Consider the following 23,348-nt stretch of genomic DNA (forward strand, 5'->3'; position numbering starts at 1 on the left):
TTACAAATAAGGGCATGAATATTGAAATAAGACACATCCTCAATCATCGATTTTGACTGGATAGCCAAAACTGGGCGATCTTAGCTCTTCTCCAAACATCCATTCACTTTCTTGAGCATTGGCGTAACATCCTCATAGAAAGGAACCTCCCTACCACCTGAAGAAGTCGATGACCTCACATGTAAGACAAAAGCACCACTCCGACCCCTTGCACCAACAATTACCAAAGAGGACAAAGCTCACTGCCTTGCCATGAAACAAAAGTCTAGAAGAGAATAAAAAACCACAGGAAACCATGGCAACACAGAAAAACAAAACCCCAAATCACTAAAAACTCCCCACCCTCGATGCACGAAACACACAAGAACACCACCACCACACCAAACTCATAGTTAGCATTTATCCACTCTCATATGTAGTTAGCATTTAACCATTCTAAGTTTGTGGATGAACCTCTATTTACCTTCGTGAAGACAAACCCTTGGTGTTGAAGGTGAAGGAAAACTCTAGGATTTAAGATCTGTTGTTTTAAGACCTAACATATTTTTTAATGTGTATATGAGTTCATTGAATGTCTTCAAATACTATGTGCACATTTTTTTCAGAAAACATGTATTTTGTTGACTTAGAAAAGCCCTCTCATATGTTTTTTAGAAAACATGTAGGGGAGAGGAGCCAGAACATGCTCACCCTAACTTCAGGCTTCTCAAAATCATATGTGAACACTTCAAAATTTTCTCAATTTTACACAACAACTTACTTATCAAGTCCCCTACTTAAAAACAAAATTTCAAGTCCACATGGTCAAATATGATGGCATATCAACATGCATTTTTGTGAAGGTGTCCATAATGATCTCAAATTGTCATAAGACCCATAGGTGTGCACTAAGTCATGTTTACTTGTGTGCTGATGTGGCATCACATCATTGGTTTTTTTTTTAAATTTTAGAGGTACTTTTTTTTGGGATAAGCATTGACATGACATTTTTAGGGCACCACTATTGGTCTAAAAGTGTCCATGTACTATAGTAGGCATTGGTACCCCTATCACCTTTTGGTCCCTCTCCCCTTCATAGACAGAAAATTAAGGGGCCACACGATGAAAAAATAAATTTGATTTTTAGAAAAGCAAGGGTCAAGTTTGCAATTGTGGGGTCGACCTCATGACCATAAAAATAACCTTGGGCGGATAGACAACGAAATCAAGTTGGATAACAATATTGTGGAGGTATATGTACAATAAGATAAGTATATTGAGTGCAATTGACGTCTATATCAAAAGATGTACATATAAGGATATGGTAAGACTAGTCATATAAGAACATTTATAGATAGAAAGAGATAAAGATTAGAAGAATGATTCTATACCCACCCAAATTTGTACTATTACGTCATTCTTTCAAAATTGACTTAAAATTAAATACCAAATAAATCACTATATAAAACTGAACAAATATATAAATTTCATTAAAAAATAACTTTTATCAAAATTAATATCATAAAAATTAAAAACTCAAAATGTTACATTAACATATCTTCAAAATTAAGAGTTGTAAACATTAATGGCCGAAGCTATTCTAGCTCCAAAATAGACCTTTCGTACAGCGTGATAGCGACGTGTTAGTCAATCGTAATCATTTATCGCAAAATCAATTATATAAAACGCACGTCTAACACGCATATTAGTCAATCCGTACTGCCAGAATAGACGGGCCCAACATTAATATGGACAGCAGCCTGGTGGAGGGTGTTTTACACATACTTGAGTGTTAAACGGCGTTCTCTACGGTGGCTCGTGTGTGGCGGTGGAATGTGCGTTGTCCAAGTTGGAATTGAGTGGTGGAATTCGAATTTTGTGGTCAGTCTTTTTTACTGACAACTTTCAAATTTATAGTTTAATACTCCGCAAATTGCAGTTCCCCAGTTTCAAAAGGACTCAACTGATTAGATTGAATTTGTTTTTTGTGACTGCATATTTCGGTCAATCCTAAATTTGACGGTCGGTCCTTTCTGTCGATATACATTGCTCTGAAAAATATGTACACGAGCATCTGTACAAAATCTATATATCTGTTCTTATTTTATATAGATATATATTAATATAATATTCATTATTTTGTTACATTAGTATGATGGTTTTAAAATAAAATCACTTATTTTGAATACTGATTAACGTAAAATCGTTATATTTAATAATAATTGAAAAAATTAAGCAGCGATTTATATATCTATATAAAATCTATAAAAATGTATATACTAATATATATATCTTTATAAATTACATTTTGATATAGCTTTCTCTATGTATATTGTTTAATTAAATTGATATAGTGGAATAAATATCTCCTAGACATTTTTATATAGATTTTCTGAATATATAAATGCTAGTTTTATCATATTTAATTATTTAATTATTTTTTTTTTAAAAATAATATAAAATTTATTAGGTTAGACTTTTTCACAACTTATAAGTTGAATTGTAAAGGTTTAATATAAAATTATGTATAATTTTCTTGTATATAGAGGATGGATTACAGTTTCTGAGGTCAAAGAAAAAGATAAATCCTCAATGTCATAATCCATCATTAAGTGAAGGAACTTATACTTTTCTTTACTATTTGAAATGTCAAGCAAAAAAATTATGCTCAATTTTTTACTAGGAGCTTTACAATTTAATTTATACATTATATTTATATTTTATCAATGTTTTCAATCATACTGAATAATTTATATAAAATTAAAATTATTTTTTTTAGAAAATAATTCAAATTAAAATTATTTTTAAAAAAAATAATTCATCATCTTCTTCTTGATTATAAATCCTGAAATGTAATCTAAATGAAAATTGAAATGGATCTTTTTAAACAATTTAAAATATTTTATAGTCTTCTTGATTATAAATTCTAAAATATAATATAAATGGAAATCCAAATGGATCCTTTTATAGCTTCGAGCCATCTATCAATTGGTCTATAAATGACTTATAGTATATGAGACTACCCCATATGAAGTTACATACTCAATCTTACAAAATTTGAATTTGAATTGTGACCTCTCTTTCAAAAATATAAATTCTATCGGAAATATTATGTAAAATTATTCAAAAAATTTTAATATAAATTTTACCATTCAATTTTTAATTTTTAATTTTTTTTCATGAGAAACATGTAGGTATTAAATATTTAAAATTTACATTTATCATTTCAAACCCCTCTTTCAAAAATATAAATTTCATCCAAAACATTATGAAAAACTATTCAAAAAATTTTACTACAAATTTTACCATTCAATTTATATTTTTTATATTTTTTATCTTCCATACTTAAACAAGTAGGAATTTAAATAAATTTTAACATTAGATATTTAAACTTCACATTTATCATTACAGTATGAAAAACTATAAAAAAAATTTTACTACAAATTTTACCATTCAATTTATATTTTTTATCATTCAATTTATATTTTTTATATTTTTTATCTTCCATACTTGAACAAGTAGGAATTTAAATAAATTTTAACATTAGATATTTAAACTTCACATTTATCATTACAGTAGGAAAAACTATTCAAAAAATTTTACTACAAATTTTACCATTCAATTTATATTTTTTATCTTCCATACTTGAACAAGTAGGAATTTAAATAAATTTTAACGTTAGATATTTAAACTTCACATTTATCTTTACAGTATGAAAAACTATTCAAAAAATTTTACTACAAATTTTACCATTCAATTTATATTTTTATATTTTTATATTTTTTATATTCCATACTTAAACAAATAGGAATTTAAATAAATTTTAACGTTAGGTATTTAAACTTCACATTTATCATTTCAAACTGTTACACCACACAACGGCACACACACGGGTCCTTCACTATAATGTTATTGTTTGTACTCAAATTTTTGTACAGTACAACGGGACAAAAATTTGCAAGAACAGGTCATAGACCATCAATTTCTAGGCCGTGCTGTTCGGTTGGAAAGCGTTCCTCCCTTGGTTCTCTTATTCCTCGTTTATTCGATTTGCTTTTGCAATGGATGAGAAACTATATAAAAGCCCAGTCCAGCCATTTAAAAACCCAAGCTTTATTCATTTACTTCAGTGCATTTGTTTAAAGTTATCACTGCAGTTCTCGAAGATGTTGAAATATATGTTTTGTCTTCTTTATGGCGTGATGTTTCTTTGTTGTAACAGTGCTGCTACTCCTGTAAAGAATGGCAAGTTTATCTTTGTCCAGCGTTGTTTTGATTTGAAGTTCGGTTTCTGGGTTTTAGTTCCAGACTTCAGTTTCTGTGTTTTATGTGATTTTCAGTTTTGTACTTTATATGGGTTTGTTCAGTTTCTGGTTTTTATTTGGAGTTTGGTTTCTGTTTTTTTAATATGATGAACAGGTTTGCTGATGAATGGGAACTTCGAGTATGGTCCAAAGCCATCCTCGATGAATGGGACACAGATCATAGGTTCGAACTCGCTGCCCTTCTGGCGCATTAAGGGCTTGGTGGAATATATAAAAAGTGGGCATCACCAAGGTGATATGTTGGTAGTAGTCCCTCAGGGAGCACACGCTGCACGCCTGGGGAACGAGGCGCAGCTGAGCCAGAGGGTGGAGGTGAAGAAGGGTTCTCTTTACTCACTGACATTTAGCGTGGCTCGAACCTGTGCCCAGGTGGAGACATTAAATGTCTCTGTTCCGCCAGAGGCAGGGGAGCTGCCGATGCAGACGATATATAGTAGTAGTGGGTGGGATTCCTACGCCTGGGCTTTTCGACCAGCTTACAATGTGGTGGATATCATCCTGCACAATCCTGGCGTGGTGGAGGATCCTGCCTGTGGCCCCCTTGTTGACGCAGTCTCCATTAAGGAGCTCTTCCCACCTCGCTATACATGGGGTATGCAAGTTTTCATGTTTTTGATAATGGGTTTACTGATGATGGGTTTATTTTACTGTTATTGATGATGGGTCAATTTCCCTGTTACTGATATTGATAGATGGTGATGGTGTTCGATTCGAAATTTTGTTGTAGACCATGTGATTTCAGTTTTGGGTAATAGCTGTGAGTTAATTTTTTACAATTGTGTTTAAATTATATGATTCATAAAAAGAAGAGAGCAAGAGTAAGAAAGAGAAGAACAGAACCATTTTCCATTATCAAGAAGAAAATAGCAAGGTAAGAGAAGATTATCTTCAGGAAGAAGACGGTAAGAGGATAACAGAATCATTCACCATCATTAAAAAGAAGAACAGAGCATCTTCTCTTGTCTTGGCTCTCTGTTCTTTTTAATGATGGATAATGATTCTGTTTTCTTGTGCAGGAAATAAACTTAAGGTAGTTTTTATCATAAGCTATGCACAATAATCAAAATATTTATGAAAAATAATAAAAATATTTTAATATTTTATCCCTACTTTTTTGATTTTGATTGTGTGAAGTTTCAAAATATTTTATCCCTATTTTTCTGATTTTGATTGTGTGAGGTTTCAAAATATTTGTGAAAATGAAGATATAAATATCTAAAATACTCTGTTGTTGTTTTGAATTCTATTGCAAGAGATTTTTCAGTAAAAAAATATGTTAAAAAACACTCACAATTTAATCTAGAAATCAAAGATGTTAAAAAATACTCAGCAATTTAATCTAGAAATCACAGCAACAAAGAAAATAGATTGTGAAAATCTGATGACTTTTCAATCTCAACAAGTTATAGTTTTAAAAAAAAAAATGCTTTTAATTAAAGCTATGAACTGGATGAACGCCTAACATAAACACCCCCCAAAAAAGAGATTTGATTCTCGATGGCAAGATCACATTGACACAAATTAACCATCACACTTCACCATTACCAGCTCTCCAGCAGTCAACATGTAGAGAGAAGTGTGTAAGTAATTTTTTCTGATTTCTGTGGTGTATTGCAGGTAATTTGATAAAGAATGGGGGTTTTGAGGAGGGGCCTCTGGTATTCCGCAACTCTTCCTTTGGAGTTCTGCTGCCTCCCAATGTAGATGATCGGAACTCGGCCTTACCTGGATGGATGATAGACTCTCTTAAATCTGTCAAATATATTGATGCTCTGCACTACGCAGTACCACATGGGAGAAGAGCAGTGGAGCTCCTGGCAGGCAAAGAGAGCTCCATTGCACAGATTGTGAGAACAGAGGTGGGGAAGGCTTATGTTCTGAGCTTCACAGTAGGAGATGGAAGCAATTCCTGCAATGGGTCCATGATCGTGGAGGCCTTTGCAGCACAAGAGACTGTGAAAGTGCCATATGAATCCAAGGGCACAGGAGGCCTTAAGAAAGCCCATCTCGCCTTCAAAGCTGTTTCTGCCCGCACTGCTGTGGCATTCTTCAGCACATATTATCACATGAGGAGTGATGACTCCAGTTCACTGTGTGGGCCAGTGGTAGACAGTGTAAAGTTGCATGCTCGTTGATTTACTGCCTGTAAAGCAACCTGATATCTATATGACGAAAGTGCACACCAACTGAATCGATTGAGATCAAGAATGTATTTTGTAGCATAGGTTTCTAGATTATATCTGTTTAATACATAATGCTGCCAGTCAGACCTAACTTATGCAAGAAGATTCATTAGTTGAACAGTTCTGTAGTTGTCAGTGAGTCCAATGGCCTGTCATTTCATTCTCAGCCTGCACAATACTGTTTCTCACATGGTGATTAAGATGGATGCCAATATATAAAGAGTACTTCATTTATTTCCATTGTTTCCCAGCTGTGAAGCTCACTGTTTTGTGATTGAATGCTTTGTTATCTTGGTTTTTAATCAATCACAGTTTTATCTGTTTTCCTTGATTCAATCTACATTTTAAAAAAATATGACTTTTATATGAAGTTTTCATTTAGTTATATTTTTAATATTGTCATTAGTTGAATACATTTATTAAATTCATGAAGCTTCCAGAGTCTATGATGGAATAGATTGATGATATTTGGATTTGACTGTGTTTGATTTTTCATTAGCAATTTCTATCATAATTTAATGAATACATGTAGTTTTTGAGTAACTGTCTAAATTTTATGTTATATTAATGTATTGGATCACACTCCACAATCTATCAACAATCTATCATCAGAATGATGGGAAGTCTAAGCGACCAATGTGATCTGAAACATTAATGCAAATCAAATTTAAGAACTACATGTCTAAGTGACTAATGTGATTTAAATTTTATGTTATATTAATGTATTAGATCACACTCCACAATCTATCAACAATCTATCATCAGAATGATGGGAAGTCTAAACGACCAATGTGATCTGAAACATTAATGCAAATCAAATTCGAGAACTACATACTTTCAATATTATTGAATAATGGAAATCTAATATTTTTAACTATAACCAATTGTTGAAATGATGTCCGTGGCATCATTGAAAACTAATGACTATAACATTTGAATTACTGTGTCCAGATTAATGTACTGAACTACTATAATCTTTTTATTAAAAAAAATCCTTTATAAAAAACAAGAAACTGACCAGAATTAAAACAAAAACTATTAGTAATAATGAAATTTCAATGTTTCTTTTGTTGATCAAAGTAAAAAATTATATAAAAAATGTAGTCAAGAAAACTGTAAATAACAAAGATTCAGGCGTTGTACAGTAATAAAGAATACAATTTAAAAGTTACACAAAACATTCAACTGCCAGTATAAACAAAACAACCACAAGAATTACACATACACATACACTAAACTAACAACTTTTCATAGTGTCGAATAGAGAATGAACAGCAGAAAACGACGAATACCTATCCTCCCATGAATTGAATGATTCTCTGCATCTCTGCATTGAAAATAGAGGATATTCTTTGACTTTTTACTATTAAAAAAAAGTTATGATACAATTTATTTGAGTTAAAAATCAATCTTCAAAGTTTTTCTGTAACATATTCTACCGCTGTCTCTTAGTAATGAAATTTTCACTATTCTAAGCTTTTTGGTTCACTTTTAATTCTCAAAGAAATCTATTATTCTTATAATTTTAATTTATATGTTTGATGTTTTTGATATTAAAAGCAGATCGAGATACAGTCATATTATTGTTAGCACAAAAACAACAAAGTCACACCTTCCTAAAACTTTCTTCTATCAAAAACCTTAAACATACTAATCATATTAACAGAGTTTAACAAAGTCATAGTAAACAGTAAGATATGCCACGCAGGGCTAAAGATAACCAAGTTCGAGATTAACTAGCAAAGGTTATAATCATAACTAAAAACACTAAGGCCACCGAGGTCATCCAAAAACTCAAAAAACCACCAAGTAGTAAACATCCTTATTTCTTTTTGCCATGACTGATCTTGGGCAGGAGCCTCCTAGCCCGTTCTTTGGTGAGAAATTTAAATAAGTCTTTGTAGTCCTCTTCCTCCTTCCGTTTTCCTTTTTGGGTGTTCTCCTGCAAAAGACAAAGGGTGGTCGCAGAGCTGTGCATGACTTTCGGCACGAACCTGGTGACCTCATGAAGCCTTTTTTCAGTGAAATCCGCTCTGCTGACAATTTCTTGCATTTTCTCATTTAGGGCATCCACTTTCTTTTCCAATTCCAACAGCTTGTCGTCCGCTTCCTCCTTGATACTGCTAGTTTCCTCCACAATAACCATTTTCTCAATCCTAAGGGTAGGGGACGAAGAATTGGCCTGAGACTTGGGGTCAACAACCGGGTTCACAGAGTGGTTGCCCAAGCAACGCATCACGTTCAAAGCAAACCTGGCGACGTCCTACAACTTGTTTTCCATTGCCTCCATCATGCTAGTGATTTCCTGCACATTATGAAACAAAACCTCCACTTTCAACTGCTTTTAATATAAAAAACAACCAGGTTCACAGAGTTGTTATGACTTTCAGAGACATGGGTAGAGCTTTCAAGATGAGGGACTGAGGTGGAGTGGCACGGGGCCACTTTGCCGGAGGGGTTGGTATCATCACCCGCATTCTCAGAATCACCCGTGTCATGGGATGAGGAGGGGTCCTTTAAGGGTTTATCTTTTTCAGGGGGTTTGGACGCCAGTCTCATAGAGCGACGGGGAGTGTTAGCTTCATCAGTGATCTCCACATCAAAGTCAATTTGTTGAATTTTCACCTTCTTAGGCTCAAAGGGTTTTGAGTCCTCCGAGTGGTAGGCATGATTTTTGCATTTCTTGCTGAAGGAGCCAAGTTCGAGCAAAAGAGTAGGGTATTTTTTCTTGATTAGCAGTGGCCATGGGCAGGGATTGGCTTTCAGGCACATTTTGGACAGTAATCGTGCAGGGAGGGCAAAGAGCCAAGTAGAAATTATACAAGCGAAGGATAAGGCCTTGATGGAGAATAGTATAATCCTTATTTTTCTTCTTTGCTTTAGCAACATCTTTCACATTAGTAGCCATAGAATGCAGTAGAGAAAACATAATAGAAATGTAATAATTAAAAAAAAAAAAAAAAACTAAATCAAAGTGTAAATTTATACATGGCTAAATAGAAATCTACAATTAATTTCACATCTAGGGTTTATATAGTTCAATCTTAAATTTAATAAAATTGATGTTAAATTTTATATAAAATGGTCAAAGGTTGAAGGTAAGATGGAATTAAATATTAGGAAAAATAGCAATGAAGGTTAATTAGCCTAAATCAAATAACTAGGTAGGGCTAACTAATTTGGGATATAAGGTTTATAATTAATTAATTAAATATTATTTTATTTAATATTTATTATTTATTTAATTAAATATCTAGATCTACATGTGGATGTGGGTTCCCTCCATAATAAAATCTCTCAATTTTTATCAACTACACACTATTTGAATGTGGCAAAGATAAAATGAATTCATACAAGAAGCGTCAGTTGATAGTAGTGTAAGGTGCTAAGAGCCTTACCTTTTTATACACTTCATGGAGACAAAATAATTATGCTAAAGATTTAGTGCTAGTGGATGAATGTTGGAGGAGGCCCCATTTCATTCCATAGGTGTGTCAATCCTTCTAGGCTGTAAGGTTTCAACTATGTCTCTTAAGAGGCCTAAGAGAAAAATTGTCAAAATATGACATGGTAATTCTTAGAGTTTGTGGGGCCTTAAAATGTTCTATCTAAACCTATAGGTGGATGTGGGATCCCTCCATCAAAATAATCTCTCTCTATTTTCATCAACTCCACATTATTTGACCTTGACAAAGACCAACCACATTCTTATAATAAACATCATTTGATAGCATTGTAAATGCACCAAGAGCCTTACTTTTTGTTATAAGACTCGTGGGGCCAAACCAAATTTGTTAACATATTAAGGTAGGTGGGTGAATGCTAGGGAAGCCCTATTTTGGGATACGTGCAAGAATTTGGGTCCACAAAAAGGTTTGAATGTGGAAGTATTTTTCTTGATTTTTAAAATTTGTCATAATTGGATAAAAATATTGAAGCACTTACACATAGAATCTTTAAAAAGTCCATTATTATGAAATACAATATTTTGAATCTAGTTTACAAAAATATGTAATTTATTAATACTTAGATGATACAAATCAATTTTTAATAGACATGTAAAAAATCACGTTTTAAAAGTCACTTTTTAAGGACCATAGCATGCACCTATATGATCATCATAGTTTGACCTAAAAAAATATATTTTTCTATTTCCTTTTGGGAAAAGATGTGTGTTATACTAAAAATTGACGAAGATGTTTTTTAATTATTTTTTTCAACTATTTTTTTTACTAATTGTTTATTGGCCTAAGTTCTATTTTTGAAAATCTCTTGTGTACGACTACCATTATTTGATCTAAATTAATCATTTTTTGAATTTTTTCATTGTGTAAAGATTTTTTTTTAGATCAATGTCATGTGATTTTTTTTACAAGAAACTTAAAAGATTAAAGTTATTAAAAAAATAAAAAATTTTGACATTTCAAGTTTATGGACTAGTTTCCTCAAAAATTAATTAAAAAATAGAAAAAAAAACAATCATAAAAAAATGTATATCTAAAAACTAGACATCATCATCTATAATGGGTTTTAATTTCATAAAAAAACTGAAAAAAAAAGTCGCTAACCATATTGGCAAAGTCACTTTTTCTCTTGTAGTTTTCATGGCATTGTACTTGGAAGTCTAGGGTTATAGGTTGAGTTTAAAAAAAAAAGCAAAGGCATGGGTTTAAAATTTCAAATTTTATGAAACATGTACCCACTCCAAAATTTGTATCGATTCTAAAAAGGAGAAATAATATTATTCAACTAGAAAGATATACTTGTTTGAAAAAATAAAATGGATATGCATTTTGAAAATCAAACTCGTTTCTCATGGGTATAAATTTTGGTTCGAGATCCCAAACCTAAATGGAGACCTATTTTTTATGAAACATGTACCCATTCTTGCCGGGATTTATTTTTGTCCAATGCTTCCCCTATATGTGGACCTAACTTCTTTCTTTCACCCTTAGTTCTCCAAGTGTTTTGATTCCTCCATTCTACATAGTTTTAGCTAGGTCTCTTAAAAGCCCTAAGAGGATAAAATTGCCAAAATATGATATACTATTTGTTGGAGTTTGTGTAGCCTACATATGTTTTGTCTAGTCTTATAGTTGAGTCCCTTCAAGATAAAATCTCTTAGTGTTTGTCAACTCCACATTTTTTTCATGGCAAAGATTGAACAAATTCTTGCAAAATGTGTCATTTGAGGGTAGTGTAAAGGTGCTAGGAGCCTTACTGTTCATTCTATGCTTCATAGAGCTAATCGATTATGCTAATACATTGGGGTGGGTAGTTGAATGCTATGGAAGTCCCCATTTCATTCTTCAAATGTGTTGATCCTTGTAGGCTACAAGATTCTAGCTAGGTCTCTTAAGAACCATAACAAAGAAAATTTGTTGAAACTATGATAAAGTACTTCTTAGAGTTCGTGGAGTCTATGGATGTTTTTTTCTAGACAAGTATAAGTGGATGTGGGGTCCCTCCAAAATGGCCTCTCTAATTTTTTATCAACACCACATCATTTGAACTTACTTGAGTGAAAATTGACATACAATCACTACCATTAATAGGTGCTAATGATGAAGGTCCAACATCCACTTGTTCGTCATCACGTTTTAATTTTAAGATTACTACTAATATATGATAAAATAATTTACATGTAGTATATTTAATATTTTGTTACAAACTACACACTTTTGGAAGCAACATGACTACATAATCAAGAGTTGATAGACTATCTAGTGTAGGATGAAGGCTTTAGCCTTGAAATTATATTAATACAATTTTTTATACTTATTTTTACTCATAACAAATTAATATATCTATGAATAGTATTGCAATTCAATAAAAGGAAAGCTATATTTCACTATCCATTAGTAACTGGATCTTCAAATATTTTTTTATAAATCCTTGACATCAATATGAAGGCCACATGAGTCTAATACCTCATATGCATAAAATAACAACAATCATAATTTTTCTAATATAGCACTAGTTGTTTATCAGTGCTTTTAGAACAAACTTTTCAAAGTATTTTACAATGTGTATAGAACTAACATTCTTATAAATTTAGAAAAAAAAATCATGTAAAATACACTAAAATATATCATTACGAAATTAGCTATTTTATTTGTCCATAATACCCTTTAAAATATATTTTATTATTATATTAGAATTAATATTAAATTATTTATATATCATTATATTATTATATTTTAATGTTTTTTATATCTTTTAATATTTTTATTAAAATATTTACAAAAGAGAAAATTATTAAGACCAAATTATTATCATTATTATTATTTCATAATATTATTATTGATATTTCTATTTAACTCTTTACAAAACTAAAATAAATTATCATTTTATTAATATATGATTATATTTTTATTTTATTTTATATTCATTCTTATTCTTATCCTTGAATGAAATTTATGTCTGGACATTTTAAAACTTCATGTTGTCATTGTGTATTCAACCTTTTTAGCATAACAATGTATGTTTCAATTTTTTTTTTCATGTTTTGTTAACTTAATGTCCTTAAACACTTCAATAAGTCTACCCAATTTTAATAACCTGACAATTACTAATGACAGACACTAAAAGAAACATAACATACAACATGATCAATAGAATAAATCTTATATGTCAAAACAAACAAACTTCTTAGTAAATTGAGCTATATTAACCATTTGTGTGATTCAAAATTACTTTGAATGAATTGGTATAAAGTTCGGTGAAATAAATATACAACATTTCCTTTGTGTAATTTTTAGTTTGAAGAAGAATCTAAGAATTCTTGGTGAATAATGAAAACAATGGTAATAGTTGACTAACATAATAATTCACACTTCTTGTGTGTGGATATTAGCACGATTCATTGAGTATTAAGGAAAATATTTGGAATGCTTAGTGAACCATTAGAAAGAACAATATACACATATAGGACAACAATTGTAGGAACTTGTGAAATGTAGAATGAATAAAGGGTGTCGGCTTTTATCTATGTCAAAAGCAAATGCTATATGTGGCTTGAGTAAATTGGATAATAGAATATCCATGCCATATTCTATTAATATTGTGTCTGTTTCCATCATAATGTTGATGATGAATGTGATAAAATTATGTAAAACTTGATTCATGATTATACTTCTAGTAACTCCAATTTATACTATTTTTGAAAATCCTTTTCATACATAATTACACTTTAATTTATACTTTTATACACTTTTTCTTACTTCAATTCACCAGTTTACTCTAGAATAATTACGAAATAAAAATATTAAAAATGTCATATGACAACTCAATCCTTATAATGTATTTGGTGACATATAAAGATAACCAAACTATTAAAATTGTAGTGAGATATAACAACTCAATCCTTGTAATCTATTTGGTGACATATAAAGATGACCAAACTATTAAAATTGTAGGGAGATATAGATAAGCCCAATTGAATGAGATTTGATAGACAAGACCCGTTATAATAAAAACATCTGACCAATGAAGACAAAGAGTCCCACCATATCTCATGTGCAATGTATCGGAAACCTTATACTTTCGCATAAGAAATCTCTTGCCTTTTGTCGGTAGAGGATGAGGATAGATTTATTCCTAGAAAATAAAAGAATGTTTTAACTACCCATGTTGTGAAATTGTGAAAGGACTTGACCCAAATTAGTTGTCTAATATCCACGTCCCTATCTTGAGCTGACCATGCATTAAAATCACTTAGATCTTCCTCAGTACTTTTCACTAGAACTTTCAAAAAGCTTTGGAAGGGCCATTGCAATGTGGTCCAGAGTCATCCAAGTGTGTTGGGTGGAAAAGTTCATGATTGGTTAATCAAATATTAAATTTTGTATCTTTTTGATGTGGGGTTTCTGAAACTGACATTATTTTGTCAAAGTTTGTGTAAGAATTTTTTATTGTTCTTATAGTTGTATATATGAATCAAAATATATTCAAAATGATATCAATAGGGGAAGTGTATCAATAGTTGTTGTATCTTATTTCATATATCCACAGATCTTAAACGACACATCAAATTTTGAATTTTTTTTTAATTCTTTGTATGCGAATTAACAGTTTATAGCTATTGCTTTGGATTTTGGGTAGTAATGACACACGTTGTGAGGTCCATTATGCACACAAGGGTCAAAAAGCGGGATTTTTTATTGTTCTTACAATTCATTGAAGGTATTACTATGAATTAAAATAGATCCAAAACAATATCAATCATCGACCTAGTTAAAGACATTTGAAATAATCTCATTCAAAACTCATCTGTTTGAAACAACCTTCAACAAATTCATTATGAATCATTCAACTTCACTAGGGGAAGAGCACCAATTACCACCCATATTCCAATTATCTTTCACTCCTTGCTTACCCAAATCCCGAATTACTAACTTTAAAGAAACCCAAACAATGATAACTAAAAGCCCATTAATAAATTTCACTTGTACCCCCAATAGTTGCCCACTTGTACCCCCAATAGTTAGAATTTGTCTACTTTGATAAGAGTTGTGCAACTTTATTAATACCCATAGCACGCAACCACTAGTATTGACCATTTTTGAGGTGTTTGTACTGCACGTGGGACATCTTTAACTAGGTACCAGGAAACACTTTGAAATGACCATTTTTGACCATCACATCATAATAGATTCCACTTGTTACTACCCAAAACCCAGAACAATAGCTATAATAATTAAGTCCATATAAAAACAACAAAAAGAAATCATCCAAATCTAATATAACTACCAATACACTTTCTTATTAAACTAAACTCCGAACTAAATTTATCTTATAAAATAAGTGAATCTGACTCAACACAATGCAGGACCTACCGATTGAAATCCAATACGATAAGGATTGGTAGGTGCATAAATCCTCCTGTATACCCGCATCCATTGACACTTGTTGGAAATCCTACAGTCATGGGCGTCGCTTTTTTGGTTACAGTGAGTCTTACGTACATATACATGGCGGTGGCAGAGGATTTGTCTGCATTTACAGTTTGCATTATTATTATTATTCCATGGATCAGCGAGTTTTAAGGCATATGACATTCTGAACAAAACATCTCTTTCCTTTCCGACTCCCCACGTGAAGTTCCAAGCGATCCGCCATATTTTTGTTTCTTCATTAATCAAATCCAAGCCACGTTATCTTTAAACAACTTAAAGAAATGTCGCATGGTACAATGAATTATTGGCGAATGGCATTCCTTCAGCCTTTGCCTTTGAATACTTCTTGGTAGTTTCTTGTTTTGTTTCTTTAACTTTATTGCCCTCCTAACATGCTGTGAATGGAGGGAGGGTTCAGTCATATTCCAAAATAAGTATAAGAGTTCGCTCTTGTTAAGCTAGAAAGATAAAGCTGAATCCTAACTTTCTAATTTTGGTAACTATTGCTTTATTGTTGTGAATGGCATGCTCTCCACCATGATCTTCCATTTAAACCCACAAACTTTTATCTTTCCCTTCTTTATAATGGAGAAATGAGACATTTGACATGCAATTTATAGAAAAGCTTAAAGTAAGGAGAGGATCATATCGAAAGTATATCATCAAGAAGTTTTACTTTTACAAGTAGGACTATCTAAAATCCAAAACTTTTAGTTCATTTTATTTCTATTTTTTTTATCAAGTTTAATGATAATAAAGCATGAGGAGAAACATAGAATGATCACTCGTGATATTGTAAATACAGTTGTAGATTTCATTAACAAATTCTTCTTTACCAATGATAGTCCATTCTATGTGGCTCACTTTCCTTATTATAAAGAATCTGTTTACAAAATAATAAATTTGCTACCAAGGAAAACAAAATCAAAGAACAAATCTAGGATAAGAACTATTCCAGGATTAACCTAGTGGAGAAAATGGAGGATACATGGGTTGCTACTAGACATGTCTAGCATAATCATAGATGGGTGGATGGATATCATCCATCATCCATTCATCAATATTATGGTCACATGCACATAAGGCCCTTCATTAGGGCTATGGATTACTTAGGGCATCACAAGGATGTTTAATTTTTTTAGTTCCAAATCCTTAGAGATGTTATTGAGGAGTTTGGACCAAAGAATTGAGTGCAAGTACTGGCAAATGCAACATATCTATACAATGTTGTAGAGAAAATGATTGAGGCAACATTTAACATGTACATATTTGGTGGACTACTCTTTGTGTGTATTTGATGAATAATGTACTCAAGGATATGGAAAAAATAGATTGATCAAATAGGTAGTTAATGATACTAGAGATGCGTAGATATTTATTTGCAACCATACTTCACATGCACTCTTCAAGGCCTTCTTTGAAGGCTATAGAGACTAGATACGTATCATACTTCATTCTCTTAGAGAAACTACTTGAGTTGCAAGAGGCATTGCAACTAATAATCACAACAACAACAACAACAACATGGAATTGATGGCCCAATTTTAAGTAACAGTAGTGGAGCAAGGTGAATTCACTGGCATCAACACTTTTTGGGCTAACACAATTCTCAAGATACATTGTTGCTATCATTATTTCAATCTTTAAAACTACCATATATGGGGATACAAATACATGTAGCCTCAAAGAGGTGTATAAGTGCATTGATAATATGCTTGGCTAATGAAATATATTCTATGAGAGAAATACTTTGCATTGCAATTGTATAATGAGCATATTGAACCAATCATTTCTCATTGATAGAAGTTAAACACTTTCTTGCACCTGGTTGCTTATGCATTGAACTCAAAGTAGTATGTACAAAATCTTTGTAGAGTTACACTATATAGGATGCTACTTGGTAAAGTGGGGGATTGAGAGACCACATTTCTTTGAGGCATTTTTTCAAACAGTCCTCATTACTTTTCTATGCTTCCACATTTTGCATACATGATATGGTTCATGAAAAATATTCAAAAGATCTATGATTGTACACAATCTAGTATTATTTGTTCTACATGGACAAAATTTGTCACTAAATACCCATAACAATTGAAGATGGATAGAGAGATTGTAACACAAAAGGATCTAATATTATGGTGGATTCTATATAGGCCTAACCACGCTAGCTATTTGTCTATTGTCTCAAGTTCTTAGCTCTTTTACGGCTAGGAGGAATTAGTTTACTTATAGTTTCATCCACTATGTTAAAAGAGATTGACTTATCTTTAGGAGGGTAAAGAATCTTGTAGTTGTACATGGCACCTTGCATCTCATTGATTGCAACATGATTACATATAAAAGGACTCAACAAAACAATAGAATGTAGAGCCAAAGGAGCCAACATAGGTTGATGAAGATCTAACATAAACATGATTGATTGCTATAGATTTGGAGGAGGTTGACCTTGTGGAGTCTGATAGATTTAATGATGAGGGGTTTGACACAAACTTTGTGGATGAATGATGCTTTGAGGCATTTATCTATTAGTCAATTATATTTGGATTTTGAATGTAATATGTTTGTTCAATGATATATGTTTTAGCATTCAAAGTTTCAAATTTTATTTCATGTACATTTTTATAACTATTTATAAAGTACTATACATATTTGCATCATCATCTCCTTGTCGTCTCCACATTTGGGCCCTTGGTTCCCCATCCATGATACTTATGAAACATAGTGATTTATATTATATAACATGGTCTCGAAAGTAAACTAAGAATCCCAAACAACAAAACATAGTTCAACAAAGACGGGAAAATGAGCTATATTTAAGTCATAAAACCATAACAAATATGTCTGATAACCTAATAATAGATCATCTCGATATGTATGTTTTAAGAAGTCCACGATAGTTAAATTTTGTGAATCATAATCATACTCTATCATGACGGGGCTTAAAGAGCACAAGTATTAAGATTTGATTGCTTATGTGACAGAATAGGGCCCTCTCAACCTTTCATTTTCCATTTTGTTTTCCATTGCTCCATAGTGACAGTCACTATGATAATTTAACTTTGAATTTCAATTTTCAATCTCTCTTACCCAATCTATTAAAAAGAAACAACAAGCGAATACAACTTTTTCCCACACATTTCCACTTCAATATAATTGTTCTCTCATGTCTTGATGTTTTGTAATGCATATGAAACATGGCTGATATATCAAAACTGATGTATAATTATGCTAAGATGGTGTTGTCCATATTCACAATATGGGTAGGGGAAGATCACAAAGGCATTCTTGTAAGCTTGGCTTTATGTAGAACAATGAAGCCTCTTGTGCAAACAATAGTTGATTCGATGCACACTTTCAAGATGGGCACATTACACTTTCAAGACCAAGGTCAATGTTTGTGACCTTCCAATTGATTAAGTTTTTCTTAAGAATAACTCTTGTAAAATTCCAATAATTCTTGAATCGTTAATTTCTATTATGCTCACAATAAACTTTCTTACCATCTTCTTGAGTCTCTTAAACAACTTTCTTATAGACTAGTTAACCCTAGAATATTGTGAGACAATTGATCATTAGAACATTACGATCTAACATAATTTTGTTAATTTGCTTCTCAAATTGTGCTAGAATGCATGACTTTGATAATTTCAACAGCAGATTAACAAAGAGTTTATAAATAATCTTGATAAATTGATCACCATCTATCAAAATGCAAATTACCTCGGAAAACAATAGAATTAGCTTACCTCTTCATTTTTGTTCCAGCTTGTCATGACTTACCTCGAGGCATCTACCTTTTCTTGTCACTTACACGTCTCAATTTAGAGACTCCGTCTTATCATTTAGTGTGACAGTACTTCCCATCAATTTGGGCTTCTTCATCCTCGTAAAAAACATCCCCAGTTGAAAGTTTCAAAAGAGAATTTTCTGACAACTTTAGCTAGCTTTTATTTTCGCCATGGCCAGGGCATATTTAATGCATGGGTCACAGTAAAGACTGAAAGAAAGTAGACCAGTCAGATGGTCGATTATCAAAAGCAGATGATTGGGATCTTGCTGAACACCTGTCACTTCAATGTCGAGAGACGATCGGTGGGATATGGACTCATTCCACTGCCTCCCTCTCCCGACTGTATATAAAAAGCCTTCTCTGTGCTCAAAAGGACACACCAATCCAACAAATCCAATCGGATTCTTCTCCAAATCAAGATGTCCAAACTCCCCTTCTCTGTATTTCATTTTCTCGTATTCCTCTGCTGCTTCAGTTCAGCAGCTCCCATTAGAAATGGTAAGCATCTGATACACCCATTTCTTCTTCTGTTGAAAATTTGCTGTACTTTTTCTGATTTGTATTGATAGACATTACTGTCACTGATAAATTATGTACTTTGAACAGGGTTGCTGATGAACGGAAACTTCGAGAATGCTCCGAAGCCCTCAGCTCTGAAGGGCACAGAGATCATCGGTTCGGATTCGCTGCCCTTCTGGAAGATCAGAGGCTTTGTGGAATATATCACATCTGGGTATAAGCAAGGAGACATGCTGCTCATAGTTCCGCAGGGTGATCATGCGGCAAGGCTCGGGAATGAGGCGCAGCTGAGCCAGAGAGTGGAGGTGAAGAAGGGTTCTCTGTATTCACTCACATTTAGCGTGGCTCGAACCTGTGCCCAGGTGGAGACCTTAAATGTCTCTGTTCCGCCTGAGGCAGGGGAGCTGCCAATGCAGACATTGTATAGCAGCAATGGTTGGGATTCCTACGCCTGGGCTTTCCATGCATCTGCGAGCGTTGTAGACATCCTTCTGCACAATCCAGGCGTGGAGGAGGATCCCGCCTGCGGGCCCCTCATCGACGCTATTGCCATCAAGGAGCTCTTTCCACCCCGCTATGTTATGGGTAAATTTTTTTAGCTCGAACCCAGAATTCAAGCATTATGCGTGGATTGAAATCTACAAAGCTTTGATTTTGATTATGAAGTTAATATGTTATCAAATTTTGGAGGTATGATATAAGATGATATTTTTAATGGATAAAGATGATATTTTTAATGGATAAAGATGATGGTATGTTTTTTGATTTATTATAAGAAATGAGACTGGATTATTCCGACCTTTTGGACCATTTGGATAGAATAACAGAATTTTTTTAAAATTGACCTATTTAAATCAGCTCCTCCCAAATATATTCCTTTTTCATTCTTTTTAATTGTTTTTTTTCATGTTCCCTATTTTTAGAGTGTTTCTTTTGGGGATTCTGGCTTGGAGTGAGGGGAGGAAGGAATGGAGGGGGATTTTGACATAGTTCGCTTTTCTGTACCAGTTTTTGTATTGCTAAATGATGAAATGGAATATTCAAACTATTTTCTGAATTCTGAATTCTGTAATACTGTTTGTTCATTTTTCTTTTGTTCTTTGTGATTCCGTTAAAACTTTTTGCAGGGTAGAGGCCTTTATCTACATCATAGAATAGATGTCCCTCAATCTTTATCTACATCATAGAATAAATGTTTCTCATGAACTTTCAGCTAAAGAGTTTTTTTTGTATGAACTTATAAGATGGAATGAATACCTTGAAAGATGGTATGTTTCTTATTCAGATAACATCTGAAGTGATATTAAAGATGAGACCAAATCATCCCCTGAACCACTTTGATGGAATGAATGCCTATCAATCAATAATATACTTTCAACTGTGTAAACTCATGATACAGTCTGAACTTTGTGAATGAAAAAAAATCCTTAAACACCAATTCTCTGTCAAAAACTTTGAGTTGATCTTGTGATGTAGACTTAAATTTTAGATTGTACAACATTTCAAAGTAAGTTTTTTTTTAAATAAGGAAATTTGACTCATTAATTTGGTGTTTTGCAGGTAATCTGATAAAAAATGGGGATTTTGAAGAGGGGCCTCTGGTTTTCCGCAACTCTTCCATGGGCGTTCTGCTGCCTCCCAATATTGACGACGACAACTCCCCCTTACCAGGCTGGATGATCGACTCGCTTAAGGCCGTGAAATACATCGACGCTTTCCATTACACTGTTCCGCAGGGACGAAGGGCTGTGGAGCTTCTAGCAGGCAAAGAGAGCTCCATTGCACAGATCGTGAGAACACAGGTGGGGAAACCATATTTACTGAGCTTTGTGGTTGGGGATGGAAGCAATTCGTGCAGTGGATCCATGATTGTGGAGGCCTTTGCCGCAAAAGAGACTGTGAAAGTTCCATATGAATCCAGGGGAACCGGAGGCTTCAAAAGAGCTCAGATGGTATTCACTGCAATTTCTGCAAGGACTCGCCTTGTGTTCTACAGCACATATTATCATATGAGGAGTGATGATATGAGTTCATTGTGTGGACCAGTCATTGACGACGTCAAGCTGGTTGCTCATTAACTTCATTACTCTTATGGCTCTGTTTCGCTCATCTACTCTACTGCTTCTAGGCAGATAAGAGGCCTGTATTAACATATAGCTAATTGTGTGAGATATGCTTAATATGTATGTTTGCTCTTGCTTCTGTATAGAAGCAGATTATACCTATATCCAAATGGATTCATTAGCTTTATAAATGCATTTCATAATGCATCTTGAATATTGAATAGATAATGTTTCTAATATAATGTTTTATTTATCATATTGATGTTTGGTCTGACTTTTAGTTATGTTGGTGTCATTTATTTTGAAGGTTAATTATTAGTTTTTTGGTTTTGTTTTGTTTTTTTTAAAATGGAGAGGAATTGAGAGTTTAGTCTAGTAATCCAAGGCTGAAGCCATTTTGGCTCCAAAATAGACCTTTCGTACAACGTGATAGCGACGCATTAGTCAATCGCAGTCATTTATTGCAAAATCGACAGTGTAAAACGCGGGACTAACACGCGTGTTTGTAAAGACGTCAATCTAGGATCTAACCCTAAACTACTCTTTATTCATAAATAAACTTAAAATTTCAATCTCTAAGCATATTTTATACAAGATATAAGCAAACATCGAATATATCATAATAATGCACATGAATAATACAATATCCAATACTAAGAAGTTCTTATTTCCTACTTAGGCTTCCAAATTGCCTTAAGAATATACAAGAAGATGCATCTGTCGATCTTTAGTCTGAGTTGCTTCCTTCTGTCTTTTGAACGCAGACGAGAACAAGAATCAGGCACTTTTTCCGCCCAACCTTGAAGCTTACGCTTCCCCGGAATTCTTGATCAATCAAGAATACCCGACCCTGCACGAATTGGTTTAACCAAAGAATTCGAAAGCAAAAGGGAATTTGGTGCGTGCCTAGATAATATATGCATTTTCATTTTTCCTACTTCATTCTAAGAAACAAGCATTCGCTATCATATTAGGATGTGGTAGAGAGTATAAATAAGGAATTTCCATATTTTTCTACAGATAATTCAAACAATAACTCGGCCGAGTATATGCCATGCACAGCAAAATAATAGTTGGAAAAAACAACTATTCTCCCTAAAACATCCACATTCGGCACCCGTCCCGAAAGGTAAATTTTCTAACTCAAGCTTAACCCTAGCTTTTCCCTCAAACACAAATTCTATTGAGAATACAATCTTTCTTTTAAAACAAAAATAGAGATATCATTTTTGCTTACTAATCATTACTTGTCTAATATATCTATCGAAGACAATCTTTCATATTTTGGAAAACGATAAACTTTTATAAGCAATAATCTTAAAATCAATCTTTCGTCTAAAATAAAGTACATACAAAAGAAGGTGTTATACATGTATGAAATTAATCTCATATATAACCTAAAGTATGCAAACACATTCTTAAAATAGAATTAGAACTAATTATTTTTATGCAAAATACGATATTAACATCATCTTTTCTCCAAATTCTTTTCTTCTATTCCACAATGGTTTACAAAGCATTTCAAATAAGATAATAATAATTGCTACCCATTTGGACAAACATACCTATTATCTAAACTTCCATTTCTACAC

General features: G+C 32.8%; 2 protein-coding genes across 2 annotated transcripts; both read left to right on the forward strand.

The window, feature by feature from the left end:
• Nucleotides 1–3,971: 3,971 nt before the first annotated feature.
• Nucleotides 3,972–6,725, forward strand: LOC131069910 (protein DUF642 L-GALACTONO-1,4-LACTONE-RESPONSIVE GENE 2). Its single transcript, XM_058005456.2, has 3 exons — nucleotides 3,972–4,224; nucleotides 4,399–4,896; nucleotides 5,922–6,725. Exons 1-3 carry the CDS (start codon nucleotides 4,041–4,043, stop codon nucleotides 6,437–6,439), a joined length of 1,200 nt encoding a protein of 399 aa, XP_057861439.2. The 5' UTR covers nucleotides 3,972–4,040; the 3' UTR covers nucleotides 6,440–6,725.
• Nucleotides 6,726–19,308: 12,583 nt separating this feature from the next.
• LOC131069908 (protein DUF642 L-GALACTONO-1,4-LACTONE-RESPONSIVE GENE 2) lies at nucleotides 19,309–22,012 on the forward strand. The gene is made up of 3 exons (XM_058005455.2): nucleotides 19,309–19,672; nucleotides 19,781–20,278; nucleotides 21,254–22,012. Exons 1-3 carry the CDS (start codon nucleotides 19,594–19,596, stop codon nucleotides 21,769–21,771), a joined length of 1,095 nt encoding a protein of 364 aa, XP_057861438.2. The 5' UTR covers nucleotides 19,309–19,593; the 3' UTR covers nucleotides 21,772–22,012.
• The last annotated feature ends 1,336 nt before the right edge of the window (nucleotides 22,013–23,348 follow it).

The sequence above is a fragment of the Cryptomeria japonica genome, chromosome 7 (genome assembly GCF_030272615.1).
Source record: "Cryptomeria japonica chromosome 7, Sugi_1.0, whole genome shotgun sequence".
Classification (NCBI taxonomy): Eukaryota; Viridiplantae; Streptophyta; class Pinopsida; order Cupressales; family Cupressaceae; genus Cryptomeria; species Cryptomeria japonica.